Genomic DNA, 16,391 nt, shown 5'->3' on the forward strand with positions numbered 1-16,391 from the left:
ATTTCGGGCGGGACCTCTAGTTCTTGTAGTCTTTGCATGAGCCTGGCTTGTGGTACTGTTTCGAAGGCCTTGCGAAAGTCCACGAAGCAGCAATATACGCGCCTCCCGTCATGGTTGGCCATGACTGTTTGGTAGTTCGTGGGGGCCATGGGATCTCCAGCCTTTAGGATAGGTATTATGGTGTTGGCCGACCAGGTGGCAGGGAAGCCCCCACCTAAGGCTCTATTGAACATGTTGGCTAGAAGGGGTGCAGGTACGTCTCGGGCATGGGTCAAGTGCTCTGCTACTAAGCCTTCATGGTCTTGGGCTCCGACCATTCTCTAGTCTGTCAATGGCGTCCTGAACCCCCTCTGTTCTAAAGAATGTAGATGACTCGGGTCTGCCCCCTGGTAGTTGGGGCAACAGGGGCTGCTCGGGTATTTGGTACAGTGAGGTCACATATGCATGCCATGTGTTCGGGGAGGTAATGGGTATCTAAGCATGGGGCTCTTGGAATGCCTTCCACGCCTCCTTGCTATCATGTCCCAAGAATAGCTGGTAGAATTCGCATTTTTGTCCTGCTGAAGATGGAGCTGAGTTTCCCTGCACTTTGCGTCGTACCAACTATTCTGTGGGACATTCTTGTTTGGAGGGGAGGGACGGGGGGATGTGGGGGGGAAGTACTTGGCCACTGAGGTGTGGAGTGTTGCTACCAGTTGTGTTGTGATCTCCTCCAAAGGTGAGTAGGGGTTCATTTCTTGCAGGTTCCAATAGAGGTGGTTGGAATAAGCGCGGTGGCTTTTGGCAGTGTACTAACTACTGTTATGGAGGAGGCTCTAAATGACCCAAATGTAGTCACGTATTGGGTAATAAGCATGTAGGAGGACATGCCAACCTCCTTAATATAGGAAGTAACCTTAAAGGAAAAGACCACATGCAAAGTAGGATCCAATACATAGGAGAAGCAAAGCCAAACCCTAGAAGGGGAGAGTGTGTAGACCACCTAAGGTAGAAGAAAAGTACAAATGTTGAGGAACAAAAATATCGAAGAAGAGAGAAGGACAAGGGTAGAAGATACACAGCAAGTAGAGCTCAAAGCCATCAAAAAGCAAAGGAGAAAGCTAGAAATGGAGAAAACTTGGTGAAGTGGTACCTGGGGAATCTTGGGAGGTTGCTTGCTGGGGGGGTTGGGTCATGTCTACAGGTGATGTCAAACTGCAGGTAGGCATGGTCAACGGCCACTACGAGCGGGCGGGGTGATATTTTGAAGGACTCGATGCCAGGGATGAGTGATAGGGGCCCGAGTATGTAATCCACTGTGCATGCTCCCAGTTTTTGTGTGGGTGCTCCTGGTGCCCCTCGTTTGTTGCAATTAGTCGCTTATGTGGGAAGCATGTGAGGGCGTCCGAACCCGGCTATCTGTCTAGCCCGTTGAGGATGGCTAATCCGTGCGTGCCCCCTAGCGCCAGTAGGTGGTCGCCATACTTAGAGCATTCAGCTGTATCTTGTGATGTACTGTTGAGCCCTATCTCCTCCGGTGCTATCTCCTCGTGGTCTTCGCTCTTGAAGAAGGGAGTGTGTCTCTATGCTGTGTGGGCATTGAAGTCTCTAGCCAACATGACATCCCCCAAGTTGGAGTAGTGCATGATGTCCTCGTACAATGGTAGATATGGTGACTCCCCCTTCTGTGGCGCGTATGGGGAGTGTGCTGGGGGGAAGTAGCACACCGCCATGTAGATGTCTCAAGGGCGATTTGTGTGTATCCGGATCCATATGAATCGGGCCTCCTCATCTTTCCGCATGAGTTGCACCATGGGTTGTAACTCCTCCCTGTACAGCACTGTGACTCCTTCGGACCCTTGGGTCCCTCCTTTTGTTCAGGCTCTAAGGCGGCATGCCGTCTCCCATCTGTATCCCCTCACTTCGGGTAGGTGTGTGCCTGGGCTCTGGTGGGTTTCTGTGTATAGAATGATATCCTTGTTGGTGAAGGTCTCTTGGAATAGTCCTGTGTCTGTCTTCATAGCTCCGTTGCAGTTCCATACTGCAAACCTCAGGTGGGTCTCATAGGCCGCGCCCTGTCATTGGCGTGTATCTGTGATGATGACCCGACCATCTCAATACACAGCCCATTTCCCCGCTTTGCGTGCTTCCAGGATTTGTGGCATGCATTCCTTACGGTGTTGCCACCTGTGCGGGTGTGAGGTCATCCTCCAGATAGACCTTTTTCCCTTTTAGCGATGTCCTTTTAGAGAGAAAGACTCGTCGAGATTCCAGGTTGGCGAATTTGAGGATGAGAGGTTGGCTTTTGGTGAGGTCTTTCCCTACGCGCCATGCGTTCTCCACTATTGTGGGGTCCTCAACTCCCAGCTTTTCACATATCTTCTTGGTGTTTGCCGGGGGGGGGGGGGACTGTCCCCCTCAGTCCATCCTACCACCCGAACCTGGAGCGCTCTAAGTTTTCTCCTTTTCTCCTCCTCCAATGTTGCATTCACAAATTCCTCCTTTGTTGGTGCCTTCTTCGCTACTTCAATCCACTTGGAGTTCTCAGCCACCTTTGCTTGTGCTTGTTTCATTATGTTTGCCCATGTGTTGAGCTCCTTTGTCATGTGTGTCTTCAGCTCGTAGATCTCGGTTTGCACCTTTGTAGGCATTGTTTTGGTAATTTCCCCTTCCTCCTCCTTGAGGAGGTCAAGCTGGTTTCTGTAGTTATCAAGCTCGTGCCTCAACTCCTCAATCACCCTATTTCTCTCTTGGAGGGACGTTTCAATGTCCACCTTCCAAGAGGTGAAGTGTGCTGTGATCTCCACGTAGATTTCGTTCTTCCATTCTTGCAAATTTGAGCTTATTTCCTCCTTGATTTAGTGTGCAGTTTCCGCGCACATTGCAGTCATGCTCCATGCTTTTCTTTGTGTGGTAGTGTCACCTTGTCGATGCTGCTCCAGATCGTCAAGTATTTTTCATTTTTCTCCCCTCTTGTGCGGTTGCTTGGCGACGGTGATGCTTTGCTTGAGCCCATCCTATCGGTCCGCTCGTCTTGCCTAGTGGGTTGGGGTCATGGGCTGGTTGGTCCCATTGCGGGTGGGTGGCGGGCTGATTGAGCGGTGGCAAGAGATGGTAGGGTTGTCGGGGTGCTAGCTGGACCTGGAGATGGTGTGATTAGCCGGGAGGGTGACAGCTCTAGGTGTGGGGGCAGCGGGCCGGGAGGCTTGTGGCTGGGGGTAGAGGCCTCCGGGGGGGGGGATGCAGGCTGGGGGGGACGCCTAGGTGGTGGCGAGGGCCCGCGGAGAGAGAGAGAGAGAGAGAGAGAGAGAGAGAGAGAGAGAGAGAGAGAGAGAGAGAGAGAGAGAGAGAGAGAGAGAGAGATCGCTTCTATGCTGTAAGAAAAAGCCACAAGACTCTTTTGCATGCCATGACGGTAACAAAAACTGCCTCCATCTGCCCAAAATTGACAAACAAGCATGACTTGTGTTTTTTCAGCTTTTCTTTCCTTTTTTTGGCATAAAAAGCATATTTTAATGCAATAATGTCAAATTTTAGTGTCCAAGTGGCCCTGCTGCCCAAATCTAATATTTGAATTAAAACTTTGGCACTTAAGGCTCAAAAAGCTCCATAAATATTATCATTGATGGATCCGCCCATGTCTTACTCAACTTATGCAATGGTTTGCTTGCCCAAAGAGCTAGGATTCAATCCCATTTTAATCTTGAGCTTTGAAAGACGTAATTGATATGCTTTCTTCTTGAAAAATTGTAAGCATGCTTGATGGCATGTAAGTGCAAACAAACATCATCCAAACCGAAATACATCAAACTTGGCTAGAATACTAAAGGAGATGCTAGCATGGTAGACTATTGGATGGGAACTTCTAGCTTGATATGTGATATTAGGAGCTTTGATATATCTGATAGACCCATTGGAGTGGAAGCAGGCTAAGTGTAACTTTCTTTCTTAGTGGCTTGCTTAGTATCGATGAAGGATTTCCACCTAGATTTGGCTTAGAACTGATTCCCTACATTTAGTAATGTGAGGTTCTAAGTTCATAAACACAGGATAACATGCATTGTAAGTTGCATCCTGATAATAGTGGTTGCTTAATGTGTTTATCATCATAATAAGCATCTTCCCAGGGCTCTGAATTGCTTGAATCATTATCCTGCTGCACATCCTAAAATATGTTCCTACTTTTTCAATTTTGTAAACAAAGCAAGGTGGTCATCTTCTACTGTGTATACTGTGTGAAACTTGTGCAAGGCGGAGTGCAAGCGTGTTTCTTAAATCTTTTTATTTTGGCCCACAGTTTTTGGAATTGCTTTTGTGATCGAGTTATTCCATGCTGATAATCCTCATGAATACCAAAGCTTTGGTTAACAATACAAATAATCCTTTCAAATGATTGCTTTAAATTTCTTGTTTACATATTTTCAGTATCATGTATGGTGTGTCTGATAAATGTTAATATTTATAGGCTGAAACAACCCAAAAGATCTTATCTTTCCATAAGGAGGAACGGCTCACAGACCAGAATGCTAGTGTTTCTCCACAGAATATGCTGTTGGACTTTGTAAGCAGCAGCCAAATATTGCGATTATGGTCAATCAATCGAATGATGGGAAAGCATGTCCCTGAACATCTTCAAAAGGGGAAACAGATTGATGAGTGGTGGAGGCAGGCCCAAAAAGGTTTGAAAAAACATGGGTTCCAGTATTAAGAGCTCTATGATGTTAAGGCCTTCATTTTAAGTGTGATTCTGGTTCTTTCCATGGCTGTAATGGTTGAAGTTGAATGAAGCCCCTGTTGATTGTCGATTATTTTCGTCTTTATGGTTTGTGAGCTTAGTAAAGCTGACTCCTATGTATGTACTTGTAAGTTGTAGCACATGTTGCGCATGCGGCATATGCCATAGAGGTTTTGGTGTGTTACCCTCAAGTATTCATCTTATATACTCCAATAGCATTGCCCTCAAGTATTCATCTTATATACTCCAATAGCATTGCTATTTAGACTTTAAACATCTGTTCTATCATCTATAGTTCAAAATAATGAAGTTAAACTTTTTTTTTATACTAATATTGTACCGTACCTTATAAAATCTTAAGGTACCATTTAGTACCGTATTTTATTGTACCGTACCATACCGTACTTTTCGTACCTGACAACTATGGATATATGGCATGGTTGGTAGCAAAAGGCTATGTAGAAGAAGGGCATAGATTATGAGGAAACTTTTGTTCCTACATCCCGTATTATTACGGCGAGATGTGTGATTGCTACGACAATAAGTTATGGTTGGAAAGTACATCAATTGGACATTAAGATATCATTCTTGAATTAAGATTTGCATGAGGATGTTTATGTGTCACAACCTCTAGGGTTTGTTATTAAAGGAAAAGAGCACATAGTATGCAAGTTGTGTAAAGCTCTTTATGGTCTTAAACAGGCTTCTTGTACATGGTATGCAGAAATTGATGCATATTTGGATAGCAAATGGTCTGAAAATAGTCCGCTGACTACTCTCACTCTATACATTAAGAATGAAGGGGGGGACTTGTTGCTTATCATTCTTTATGTAGATGACATGTTGCTCATTAGACCTACAGAGGGAAAGATTGCAGATTTTAAGGTTGAATTAAAATATGCATTTGCTATATTAGATATAGTCTGTCTACACTATTATTTGGGGATTCAATTTACCTAAAATTAGCATGCTATCCTCATGTCACAGTTACAATATGTGGATAAGCTGTTACATAGGTTTAATATGCAAGATTGCAAATCTATGTGCACTCCTATGGAGCTAGGCTTAAAGCTGTCTATGCATCATGGTGAAGAGATGCATGATGTTGCAATTTACAGCTAGGTTGTTGGTTGCCTTATTTATCTTTGCAACACATACCTTAACATTCGATATGTAGTAACTTCGGTGAGCAAATATATGTATAACCCACGGGTCATACATTGGCAAGCTGTTAAGTAGATCTTTAGATACTTGGAAGGTACTTAGTCACGTGCATTATTATTTCTTTTGGGGGGGGGGGGGGGGAGACTTGCACTTACAGGCTTACATCAATTTAGATTGGGCTGGTGATGGAGACACTAGACAGTTTACTAGTGGACACTATTTCTTTTTGGGTTGTTCATGCATTTCATGGCTAAGCAAGAAACAACCTATAGCGACTACCTTGTCTTGTGAAACTGAGTATAAGGAAGCCTTCACAACAACAATGGAATGTGTATGGTTGCATAGATTGTTGGTTGATCTACATTTACCATTGGAGGGTTCTATACCCATTCTTTTTGATAGTTAAGAGTGCTATTGTAGTGACATGAAATCTTGTGTTTTATGCAAGCATGAAACACATTGAGGTGCATCACCATTATGTCAGAGAGAGATGCTATGTAGGAGAGATCAGCTTGATATATGTATCCACATGGGAAAATGTTGTAGACATTTTCACCCAAGCATTGCCACGTGAAAAGTTTGAGGCTTTTTGAAAGTCTTTGAACTTATTACCCTTTGGTGATTAATCATCCTTGTACTTCATGACATTGGCACTGTAGGGGGATGTTAGAATTTGGTAATTTTGGGCAATGCCCAATGTATTTCTTGTGGTGTGCACTTATTAAAGTGTTCATGTAGTGTGTGTACCTAGTGGCTTTAGACATTAAAGTAGTGACACTAGGAACTAGAGTGAGCTTAACTCTAGTTAGTTGGTGGAAGGTTGGTTAGGTCAATCCATGACCTAAACTAGTATTGTACTTTCACTCATTCTTTCAGTTCAGCAAGTACACTACTCTATTGCTTCAGCTCCCTCATTGTCACTATCTCCTTTCTCTCTCCAATGCTAATCCTGTTTTCTCACATGACGAGTTGTAATCAATAGGCCGACCATGCATGGTCCATGTAGCTCCTTAGGAGATGCGATGGTAGGAGTCAATCTGCAAAGAGGAAGCGAAGAAGTGGATGTTGCCCAGTAATCAATTAGTTGGAAGCATGAGTCCCATAGCTACTAACCAACCATCATTGTATAATATTGGGTGGGAAACACCTTTATGATTGAGTCTAGCCACTATGTAATGTACTAATTTTACATTGTTTTTTGCAAATAAAGTGTGGCTAATTATATTACTTCAGAAAAAATCCCTAAATACAACGAAGTGCTAATGCTCAACAAACTAGCTGGAGCTGATGCAGAGTCACAGATATATCAAGTATACAAGCCTCTCAAGGTAGTCTGGGTGGGATGGGGGCAAGAAGCCATGGAAGGGGGGGGGGGGGGGGTGTAACACCATATGGGGCTGCCTGCTTGCATCATGAAGAATAGGTGCTGGCTGCTCCGGTGTGCAAGAAATGAGAACGGAGCTCCTGACGAGCTTGAGACTCGCCCTACACCTGGTCCCATTGGCCGCACAGGCAGTGGATGATGGAGGTCTAGAGCTCAGCCAAAGTTTCATGTACTGAAAGGCTCTCCCCGCTAAAAACCACCTAAAAGCGTGCCTTCGTGATGTGTCCTTCTAGTAAGACTCCCTACGATCTCCCATACCTCAGAGTGGTTTGCTGTGGATTTCAGTACCTGGCGGTTGGGTAAAGCTTCCGGGCTGACCATTGGGTAAGACCCAGCCTCAATGATGAAGATCGGGTCTTGCATCCATGTCTCATATATAAGGTGACGGCCCTCGCTGATTGCGTGCCAGTAGAAAGCTCCCCATGAGATACATCCATGATTGGGTCCTAGACGACGAAAAATGCGGCATGCTCCTCTCCACACAAGCTGTGCCGCCTTGCAAGGCAGTGCTTTGGAGTTTCCAAAAGTTGTTGTGGGCAGTGTTTACACCCTCCATCCTGTTGTATCTGGGCTAGCCAACTCCCCACCGCCAGTCCTCCATGTGCGAAAAGCCATAGGAAATACGGTACCCTCCTCGCCCTCCAGCTGTCCCATAGGTAGCGCCAGAAAGTCCGAGGGAAGGCATTCGTGATACTGTGCTTTGTCAAATATCTACTACGTGAAGGCGTCCAATCCATGTGCTCCTGCATCAGTACTTGTGTGCCCATCCTGGCTGTGTACTCCAAGGACCTCAGTGGCTTCTTGGCAACTGCAGTGGCCGGCCATAGCCACTCTCTAGGGTCCCACTCCAGCTCATCAAGTGGCTCGGTCTCCCATATCCAGAGGCGCCACTCTTGGAACTCCTCCCAGAACACATAAGGGTCCAAATGCCAAGTCTTGCCCTGAAGACCAACTACATGAATCCTCCTCCAAGGAAGGACAATGATCTCCTCATCTTGCTCCCCTCTGTTAAGGACCAAAACGCCCACCCCCCCACCCTCTTGGTGCATGGTGAAGAAAATCCTGTAGGAGGGGGCACCAACTACTGTCCCTGTCACCTATAGGGGGATACTTGCCGGTGAAAATCTAGCGGCCGATACCTCACTAGGCTCCATCGGCTCTTTGATCGGGGGGTCAAGCCACTCCTGAGGTATCGTTGCGTCGATCTCCCTTCTCCTCGGCTCCGCTCCTCTCTGACACGTTGATGCCTGCTGCAGCACCTCTTGGTCCACCATCCTGTAGACCTCTCGCCATGTCTTGATAGTGTGAGCAGGGCCAGCTTCCCAGCCAACCCACTGGATGTGGGGGCGCTCGCCAATCTCTATCCTGTCCTTATCTTTGACTTGGGGGTTCCAGACCACCTGTTGGAGATCGATCTCCTCTTGGTATCTTGAGGGGCTCTGAACTAGGGCCTTATGGAGGCCTTGCCACACCCGAAGTAGGCTATGGAGGAAGGAGGATCTAGGGGGCGTGATCTGGGCAACAGTGAAGATCCATCTCAAGGATGGCCTCCAATCACCACCAAGCCTTGGTCTGCACTCTTGGAGACCCTCCTGCAGTAGGACCTTCTAGGTCTGCCCTCTTGGTGTGAGCCCGCAGACTTCTAGCATGCCCAAAAGGGCGAGACTCTGAAAATTTCGGTCTATGATCCCAAGCCTTCCCTCAGACCGATACTGGATGATGGTCGCCCATGGCACCTTAGCCCGTGAATCCCTGGAACTATCTGAAGTGGCCCAAAGAAAATTCTGCTCTAGGCGGCGAAGTTGAGCTACACAAGATGAGAAGAAACGCCAACATGAGGTGCTAGGAGGACGTGGTTGACCACTAGGGCTCGGCCTGCTAAGGAAAGGCGGGCATTACTCTAGTAGGTCAGCTTCCACTTGATAGAGTCGAGTACAGGAAGAAATTGATGGGCAGGAGTGATGTGGAGTCCCACTTGAAATCCCAGGTATCGGACGGTATGCCGTCTGCACACCCATCTGAATCCCAAGTGGACGCCCCACTTCGTGCTAGAGTTCGGGTCTGTGAGAAAACCGACCAACTTTCGCCAGTTGATTTTCACTCTTGCTGCAGTGTACAACACCTCCAAAGCTAGTCTCACTCTGTCCAACATCAGCTCATCGTCCTCTATATATAGTGCGGTATCATTTGTATACTCTGAATCTAACAGCTCCATCTGCTCCCTCATTGGAAGTGGAAGGCCATGTAGCCTGCTCACACGTGATCGGAGGAAGTAAGACATCGCCTCTGCAAAGAGTAGGTAAGGTACGGGGCCAGAGGACAGCCTTGGCAAACCGATCTATCCAGCCGAAACTCCTTCCCCCCCTGCTATCTATGAGGACCCTGTTGGTAGTCGATCTGTAAAGTGCAGAGACCCTGCGGATCCATGCGTGGGGGAGGCCCAACCTCACCATGGTGCCCTCTAAGAACCCTATCGTAGGCTTTCTTGAAGTCCAGGAGAAGTACAACCAATCCTTGACCATTGTGTTGGGCCCATTCAATCGCCTCGAAGAATGTGAAGACATTGTCAAGGATGCTCCTATCCTGGACAAAACGTGTTTGTATGTCATGAATGGTGTCTAGAAGCACGGGTTGGAGTCGCCTACCGATCATCTTAGCCAGTGCCTTATAGGCTACTGACAACAGGGTAATCAATCTCCACTGGGATAGCTCCAAGCGGTCTCCCCCTTTGGGAAGGAGAGTGATAAGACTTGCCGATAGACTCCTTCGCATCCGTCGTGAGCTAAAGATCTTTTGAAAGGCCAATAGTAGGGGTTCCTTCACTCCTAGTAGGTAGTGAAGAAGGCCTTAGAAAGGCCATCCTCTCAAGGCATTTCTGCCCATTTTGTGCATGGAAAGCCTCTTCTAATTCCTTCTTTGTGAAGGTGTCTAGGAGGGAGTGACCTATCTTCTCTGTGACGAGGGAGGGGATATGGTCCCAAACCTGTTGTCTACAACCTCTTCCTCTGGCTGAGAGTGCCTCCTGCTGAAAGAGGTGTTTGTAGTAGTCAGTGGCAATCTTCATCACCTCATCTGGGCTGGAGCGAGTCCTCCCATGCTAATCCCGCAGGCTGCGAATCTGATCTCTTGAAGTGCAAGGCTGATGCACCTAGAAAAAACTACTTGCACATCGTGTCCCCCTTCCGTGCCCAAAAAGCTGCTGAGTTACGGAAGAAAAACTTCGAGCGCTTGTCCTCGAGGCGGGCGAGGGCTGCCCATGCGTGCACATCCTGTGCGTGGAGAATGGGATCTACTGGTGCCTCTTGGAGAAGTCTCTGCGTGGCTGGTAGGTCTCATTGGAGTGCTCTCTCCTCCTATCAGCTTTGCTGCCTGGCCTGTAGGGCTGCCTCTTTGGCAGATCTTGCTCGACTCGGCTAGGACCTCTGCAACCTCCTTTGCGATGTGGTCCCTCTTGTCCCACTCCCTAGTCTAGAGCTGCTCAATTTGCCTCCCCACCTCCTCCCTATTGTAGATCGAGTCGGGGATCCGATAGGATTATGTGTCGAGGGCTGAAATTGGGGGATCAAGTGTCACAAGGTCTGATTAGACAAAGTGGTGCCAGCCAACTGCCCTATCTGGCCTCCGCGAGAGCACCCCCACTCTCCCACATAGAACCTATCCAGCCGCTCCAGCAAAACTCCACCCAACCGCTTGTATCCCCACGAGAAGTCCAACGACCTCTCCCTCCTATGGAAAGCTGGGTCCCTACAAGCATCGCGTGCTCCTACTGCGAGGAGGAAAACCTCCGATGCCTCCTGCTCCTCCCCTGCCATACCCTTGTAGTTTCTGCCTTGTCTGTGTTGGTCCTCTAAGGGTCCCCCGGTTGTTGAAGTCTCCTCCAACAATCTAGGAGTCCACCTCTGGGAGTCCTGCTGCGATCTACACCCAGAACTTGTTACGTGTCCTAACCTCCGTAGGGACATAGACATTGAGGACTTCGAGACACGATTCCCCAATATCCAATTTGATTCATAGAACCCTCCCTGCCATAATCGCCCAATGATCATGTACACAAGCAGTAAGGCTCGGGCCAATAGAGGTGCATATGTCTCCACTCCTATAGTGGGCGCCGATGGCATACTCTTAGTAAGTGTGTGAACTGCTTGGGAGTACCTTTCCTACCCGATGGGCCTAGGTGGGGGTGAGCCTATGCTCCTGCAAAATTAGGATGTCGATCCGTCCAATCAAGGGCCGATTGCAACTCCTGCCGAACAATCAACTTCTTGGAACCACATGCCCCACTATAGTGGAGACTATTCATATTCTAGGATGCAAGATGTAAGCTCATTGGGAAACTTGTGATTGACCGAATAGGCATCTGTTCGGTGTGGAAGCTACTGATGAAGAGAAAGAGCTATGGGGCATGCGAATACGCTTTGCTGCAAGACTAGATGGTGAACTTCATTCCCCCATGGTGGCCCTCGGGCGGCCGGACCATGGGGGTGATAGATGCTCTAGGTGGTACCACTAGGGCATCTATCAGCCAGGCTAAGAGTCGTGACTGTGTACACTGGGAGAAATGGGCAGCTTGTACCAGGGGCCACTGGATCACATCCATCGGTGCTCTCCATTGTGGAGGGGCTCGAAAGATAATGCTCAAGTGTGGGACCTTGGCACCGGCCCACTAGTTAATGTCCATCATGCAACCTGGCCAGTGTTGTGAAAATAGTGCTAGTCCTCCTTCTCCCATCCACTGGGAGATGTGATCTGCCAGTTGACTCTTCACCTCCTCCTCTATCTGTGTCATCGTCTAGTCCCCCGAGTGAGAGGTTTGAAGGAAGAAGGCATAGTTTGGTCCATCCGGTGGTGCTAGTAGATGGACCTTGCCACTCCTTGACTTGTGTATCACGAAGATCCCCACCTCCAGTGGTAGTGGAAACTCTCTGCGCTCCGCAACTCTCAAGTAGGACCACGGACCATTGCGAAAAAATTCTTGTGGTAACAGTTGCGCCTGTCTCGGGAAAGTGTGACGGGCGGCAGGGACAGATGAGCTGGTGGTTGTGTTGGGGGGGGGGGGGCCAAGGTTGTTGGTGAGTGGAGGATGTAGGTGTATGTGGCTCATCACCTCCTATGGGGAGAGCGGGGATGGGCAGGGGGGGATGATCAGAGGGGACTGATTGGCGGGGGAGATGGTGGGGGGGAAGGAAGATGCCGAGGGATGGTGGGGTGGTTGGAGGTACGGGGCGGGTGTGGGGGGGGGGCCAATGGCCCTGGAAGGGGGGGGAGGGGTTTGTGGGCTAGGGTTGGTGGGGGATCCATGGGAAGGCGGGAAGGGTGGGTGTAGGGGTTGTGGGATCTCGGGTGAGGTAGCCTGTGGTGCAGGTGGTGGATGTGGAGGATTGTGATCCTGCTGGGTGGGGCGGGTAGGGGGACTGCGGGGTGCTTTGCCAGGGGGACCGTCGCTCGCCCTCCTGCTCCTTGCTTCCATGGGTGTGTCTGAGGGGCTGATTGTGGCCCCCCCTTGCGGTCTCCCTCTCTGTCGTCTCTAGACCCGTGTAAAACCGTCAGCGTCCATCAACCTGCGGGCCTGTCGGCAGAACCGCCTTGGCTTCGAAGCGCAGGCAATCTGCTCCTTGATGCCCAAAGTCGTGGCAGCGCAGACATTGCCCAGGTTGCCTAGTCACAATGACGTGCTGCCTAAGGGAGTGCCCTCCTGTCTCAATCTCCAAGAACTTTGGAATACTCTTTGTATCTTTCATGGCCATCCATAGCTTTGGGACTCTTGCAGTTGTCACTGCATCCGCGAAGGAGATAGGAAGAACTGTGCCGTAGAGCCGTCCAAAGTCCTCCACTAGCTGGTGGTATTCTACTGCTAGTCCGAGGAAAAGTAAAGTGACCGGATGTCTAAGAAACTTGTTATGGAGCGCAAATGTCTCCACTGTGAAGCCACTGTACTAGGGAACCATGTAAATGACCCCCTTCGTGGAGGCATAGGGTGAGCTATCCACTAGCTCACGAGCTGCATCCGCAGGGGTGAGTCAAACCATGAAGATCCCTTAACCCATGAGGACTGCCTCTGCGATTTGCGCTGTGCCAATGCGTAACATGGAGTCGAGCCAATCCCAAAGCTGGGCCCTCGATGGGGAGTGCCCTATGATGTTACCATAGATTGCTGTTTCTTTCAACTCTAGCTCTGTGGCACGGATGGCTAAGAGCTGTTCCTCAGAGAGGATGATGCGCAAGGTGTTTGACTAGGAGGCACTTGTAGAATGCACCGGTGTTTGACCAAACGTTTCCATTGCGTGTCCCTGTTGAGAACCTATCAAGCACGTTGTTTTGCCCCCAATGGGGGGAAAGTTGCTGCAAAGGGAGGGAGCAATTGGGAGGGGGGAGGGGGTGATGGCGAGGGGGTGGGGGGAGCGCAGGTGGTGGGTTTGCTAGATGGGGCCGGGGGTTTGCAGGATGGGGGAGGCAGGGGCAGCGTGGGAGGGATCGGGGGGGGGGGGGGGCGCAGGCAGTGGTGGGGGCGACGGGCCACAGGCGGGGGCGACGGGCAGGGACAGGCGGGGTGGGCGTGAGGGATCAGTCGGGGGCGGGGTAGCAGGCGCACGCGACAGGCAGAGAGTTGCTAGTCGCCTAATTCTACATTATACATGTCTTCCTTGCCATTTACTAAAGCAACCACTAGCTTTTATAGCTACCATGTATATTGGTTAGTGACAGAAAGTTCAAGAGTCCCTTGCCTGCATAAAAGCCTCTCTCCTTTTCATCTGCTTAGAGTCACCTTGCAGTCCTCCCATCTCCCACTCAGAATATAAATGCCTCTGTCCAGATCCTGGAGAGGGATTTTGGGAACATAGGCTAAGCTGTAAAGAATGAGTGCTACTGTAGCTGGTTTTGAGGGCCTTCAAACTTCTATTTGTTTTCTCTGTTTTGTATGAAACTTGCTTCTTGCCGTTTCTTAACTTGTAGGAAACTGTCTCCTATGTGTGCAAGCCATATGAAACCTTCCCTTTCTGAACCTCCTGCCTGTATATATTAGCAGTTACAGGTCGAGGCCTGCGACCAATTGCTTGTCATTTGAAATTGTGAAACAATGGCCAGACTTTTTGGATTCTTAGACCTCTGTCATTCACAATTTTTGAGGCCCATTGCACATTGGCTCTTGGCATTAATCAGGGCCTCATTTGCATTTTCTCAGCTGTCAGCTGGCATTTTCTTCTCATTTGAAATCGTGAACCAATGGCTAGACTTTGGTGGATCTCTAGAGCTCCCTACTGCTCCCTCATTTGCAATCTGAGGCCCATTGCATATCAGCTGTTGGCACTGACAGGGGTCTCATTTGCATTTTCTGACCTGTCAGCTGTCAGGTGGCAGATGATAGGCCGTGGTGGATTTATTCTTGTGTTGTCTAGCTTCTTGCTCTTGTTCTTCCCAGCTCACCCTGAGATGCAGCTGAATCAACTTGGGGTTTACCCCCCTCATTGTCCTTTTTGCTTCAGCCATTTTGATTTCTTGGTAAATAATATCATTAGCCACTCTTTTTATCACATGGGAAAGAAGGTTTCTCTAAGTATAGAATTCTCCTAAGCAAAGACAATGACAAACTGAAATCTAAAGGACTTTTTATGGAATAATGATGCGTAAAATGGGAAAATGGTTGCTATTTTCTTGGGTTCTTACACAGATTTTGAAAGAAAGTTTGTGAGTGCTTACATAGCTACTCTCTTACAATTTACCTTTCTGATCACAGCTTGGTTTTGTGTTTTAACTGATGACAGCAGGATCCTTCTATTTTACACTTGCATATGTTAAATTGTTTGGGATGTTACGAAACCTTTAGATTTGAGCATAGGCCAAATGTTAATGTCTGTTGTTTTTACCTCAACTGTGAACATTCTGTTTTCACTTTCAGGTGAACGGGTTTTGGATTTTTCAAATCTAGATGAGAAATCTATGGGGATGATTTGGGTTGTTTCATTTACAATGAGTCAGCCTGTTTGCGAAGCTGTAATTACTTGGATGAAGTCTACTGGAATTGGAGAGGTTTTACTGCAAGTAAATATGGGCCAAACTGTGAGTGACCACTTATTGATTATACAGGAGACACCGCCCTTGCCCATGACGTTGCTGTCTGGCTTATCCTTACATTTGTGCACCCGCCTTATAAGTGTAATTGAGGAGTTGATTTTTGGTGGTCAGGTAACTATTATTTAGGACATCTATCTCTCTATTGAAGTCATATGTTTGACATGCTAACATTACCTACTTTTGGTGATTGTTTGCTGGTTATAGAAGTGCTTTCTCTGCAGAAAGATGATAAGTGGAAGCTTACTCTGTTTTTGTTATGTTAATGATTTGTGGAGAGACTAGTATGTAATCGTTTTTGTTATGAAGTCTGCAAATAGCATTTTTTTGTGCTAAACACACCCGAAGGCTGTTCCTATGAATGCTTATCTTAGGGTTTGAGAACTAGAAATAATCCATTTTTATAAAAATAGTTTCTTGTTATAAAGAAAACCAGTTGAAGAAAATGTACGTATGGTGTATGAACATGTGTCCATTACTCTAGGCTACCTCTGCAATATGGCAGGTTTTACCTTGTAATTGCCTGCTTGTTCAATGTCTGGGGGACTTGGTTATAACAGCAGGAGCCATTGGATTCCACCATCCAAATTTTGCTTTTGAATTCATGACCCTCGACAGTGGACCAAACTTGTCTCTGAACAAACAACAAAAGCAGCCTCATATATCGTAGTAAGCTGGGCAGCAGTAGATGTAGTGCTGCTTGGTCTTTGGCTCGAGTTGACATACTTGACATATGCACTTCTTGGGTGGTATGGATCTATATCTGCCAAATTCAATCTCCAACTAATGTGGGGATGTGTGCAACTGGCCGATAGCACATCTGATTCCATGAGAGAGGTGGGTGTCCTAATATTTCGAGCAAACAATAAAGCCATCATGTGTAGTGTGGAGAAGATGCTCTCTATAGAAAGCCATTTTTGTCCCTAACTCTTGGACTGGTGTCAACCATGTCCTCTTGGTGTCTAGCAGGGTGATGTCTACCCTGATGATCTTGTTGATCTTTGATTGGCTCAAAGTAAGCGATGACACGTTAAGGAAGTATGGAAAGGGGGACTAATCTGC

The 16,391-nt window shown here is 47.9% G+C and overlaps 1 protein-coding gene across 2 annotated transcripts in view; it reads left to right on the plus strand.

Annotated features, from left to right (window-relative positions):
* Nucleotides 1-16,391, plus strand: part of LOC148035705 (mediator of RNA polymerase II transcription subunit) — a 192,920-nt gene that overhangs the window by 67,759 nt on the left and 108,770 nt on the right. For both annotated transcript variants that reach the window (XR_015690864.1, XM_087677714.1), the window contains exons 7-8: nucleotides 4,445-4,658; nucleotides 15,157-15,443. Coding sequence is in view for 1 of the 2 variants with exons in the window: in XM_087677714.1 (XP_087533840.1) it covers nucleotides 4,445-4,658; nucleotides 15,157-15,443 (501 nt within the window). In the remaining variant the exon portion in view is untranslated. The remainder of the gene's footprint in view (nucleotides 1-4,444; nucleotides 4,659-15,156; nucleotides 15,444-16,391) is intronic.

The sequence above is a fragment of the Lygodium microphyllum genome, chromosome 5 (genome assembly GCF_053477565.2).
Source record: "Lygodium microphyllum isolate KBCC chromosome 5, Lygodium_microphyllum_v1.1.10, whole genome shotgun sequence".
Taxonomy (NCBI): Eukaryota; Viridiplantae; Streptophyta; class Polypodiopsida; order Schizaeales; family Lygodiaceae; genus Lygodium; species Lygodium microphyllum.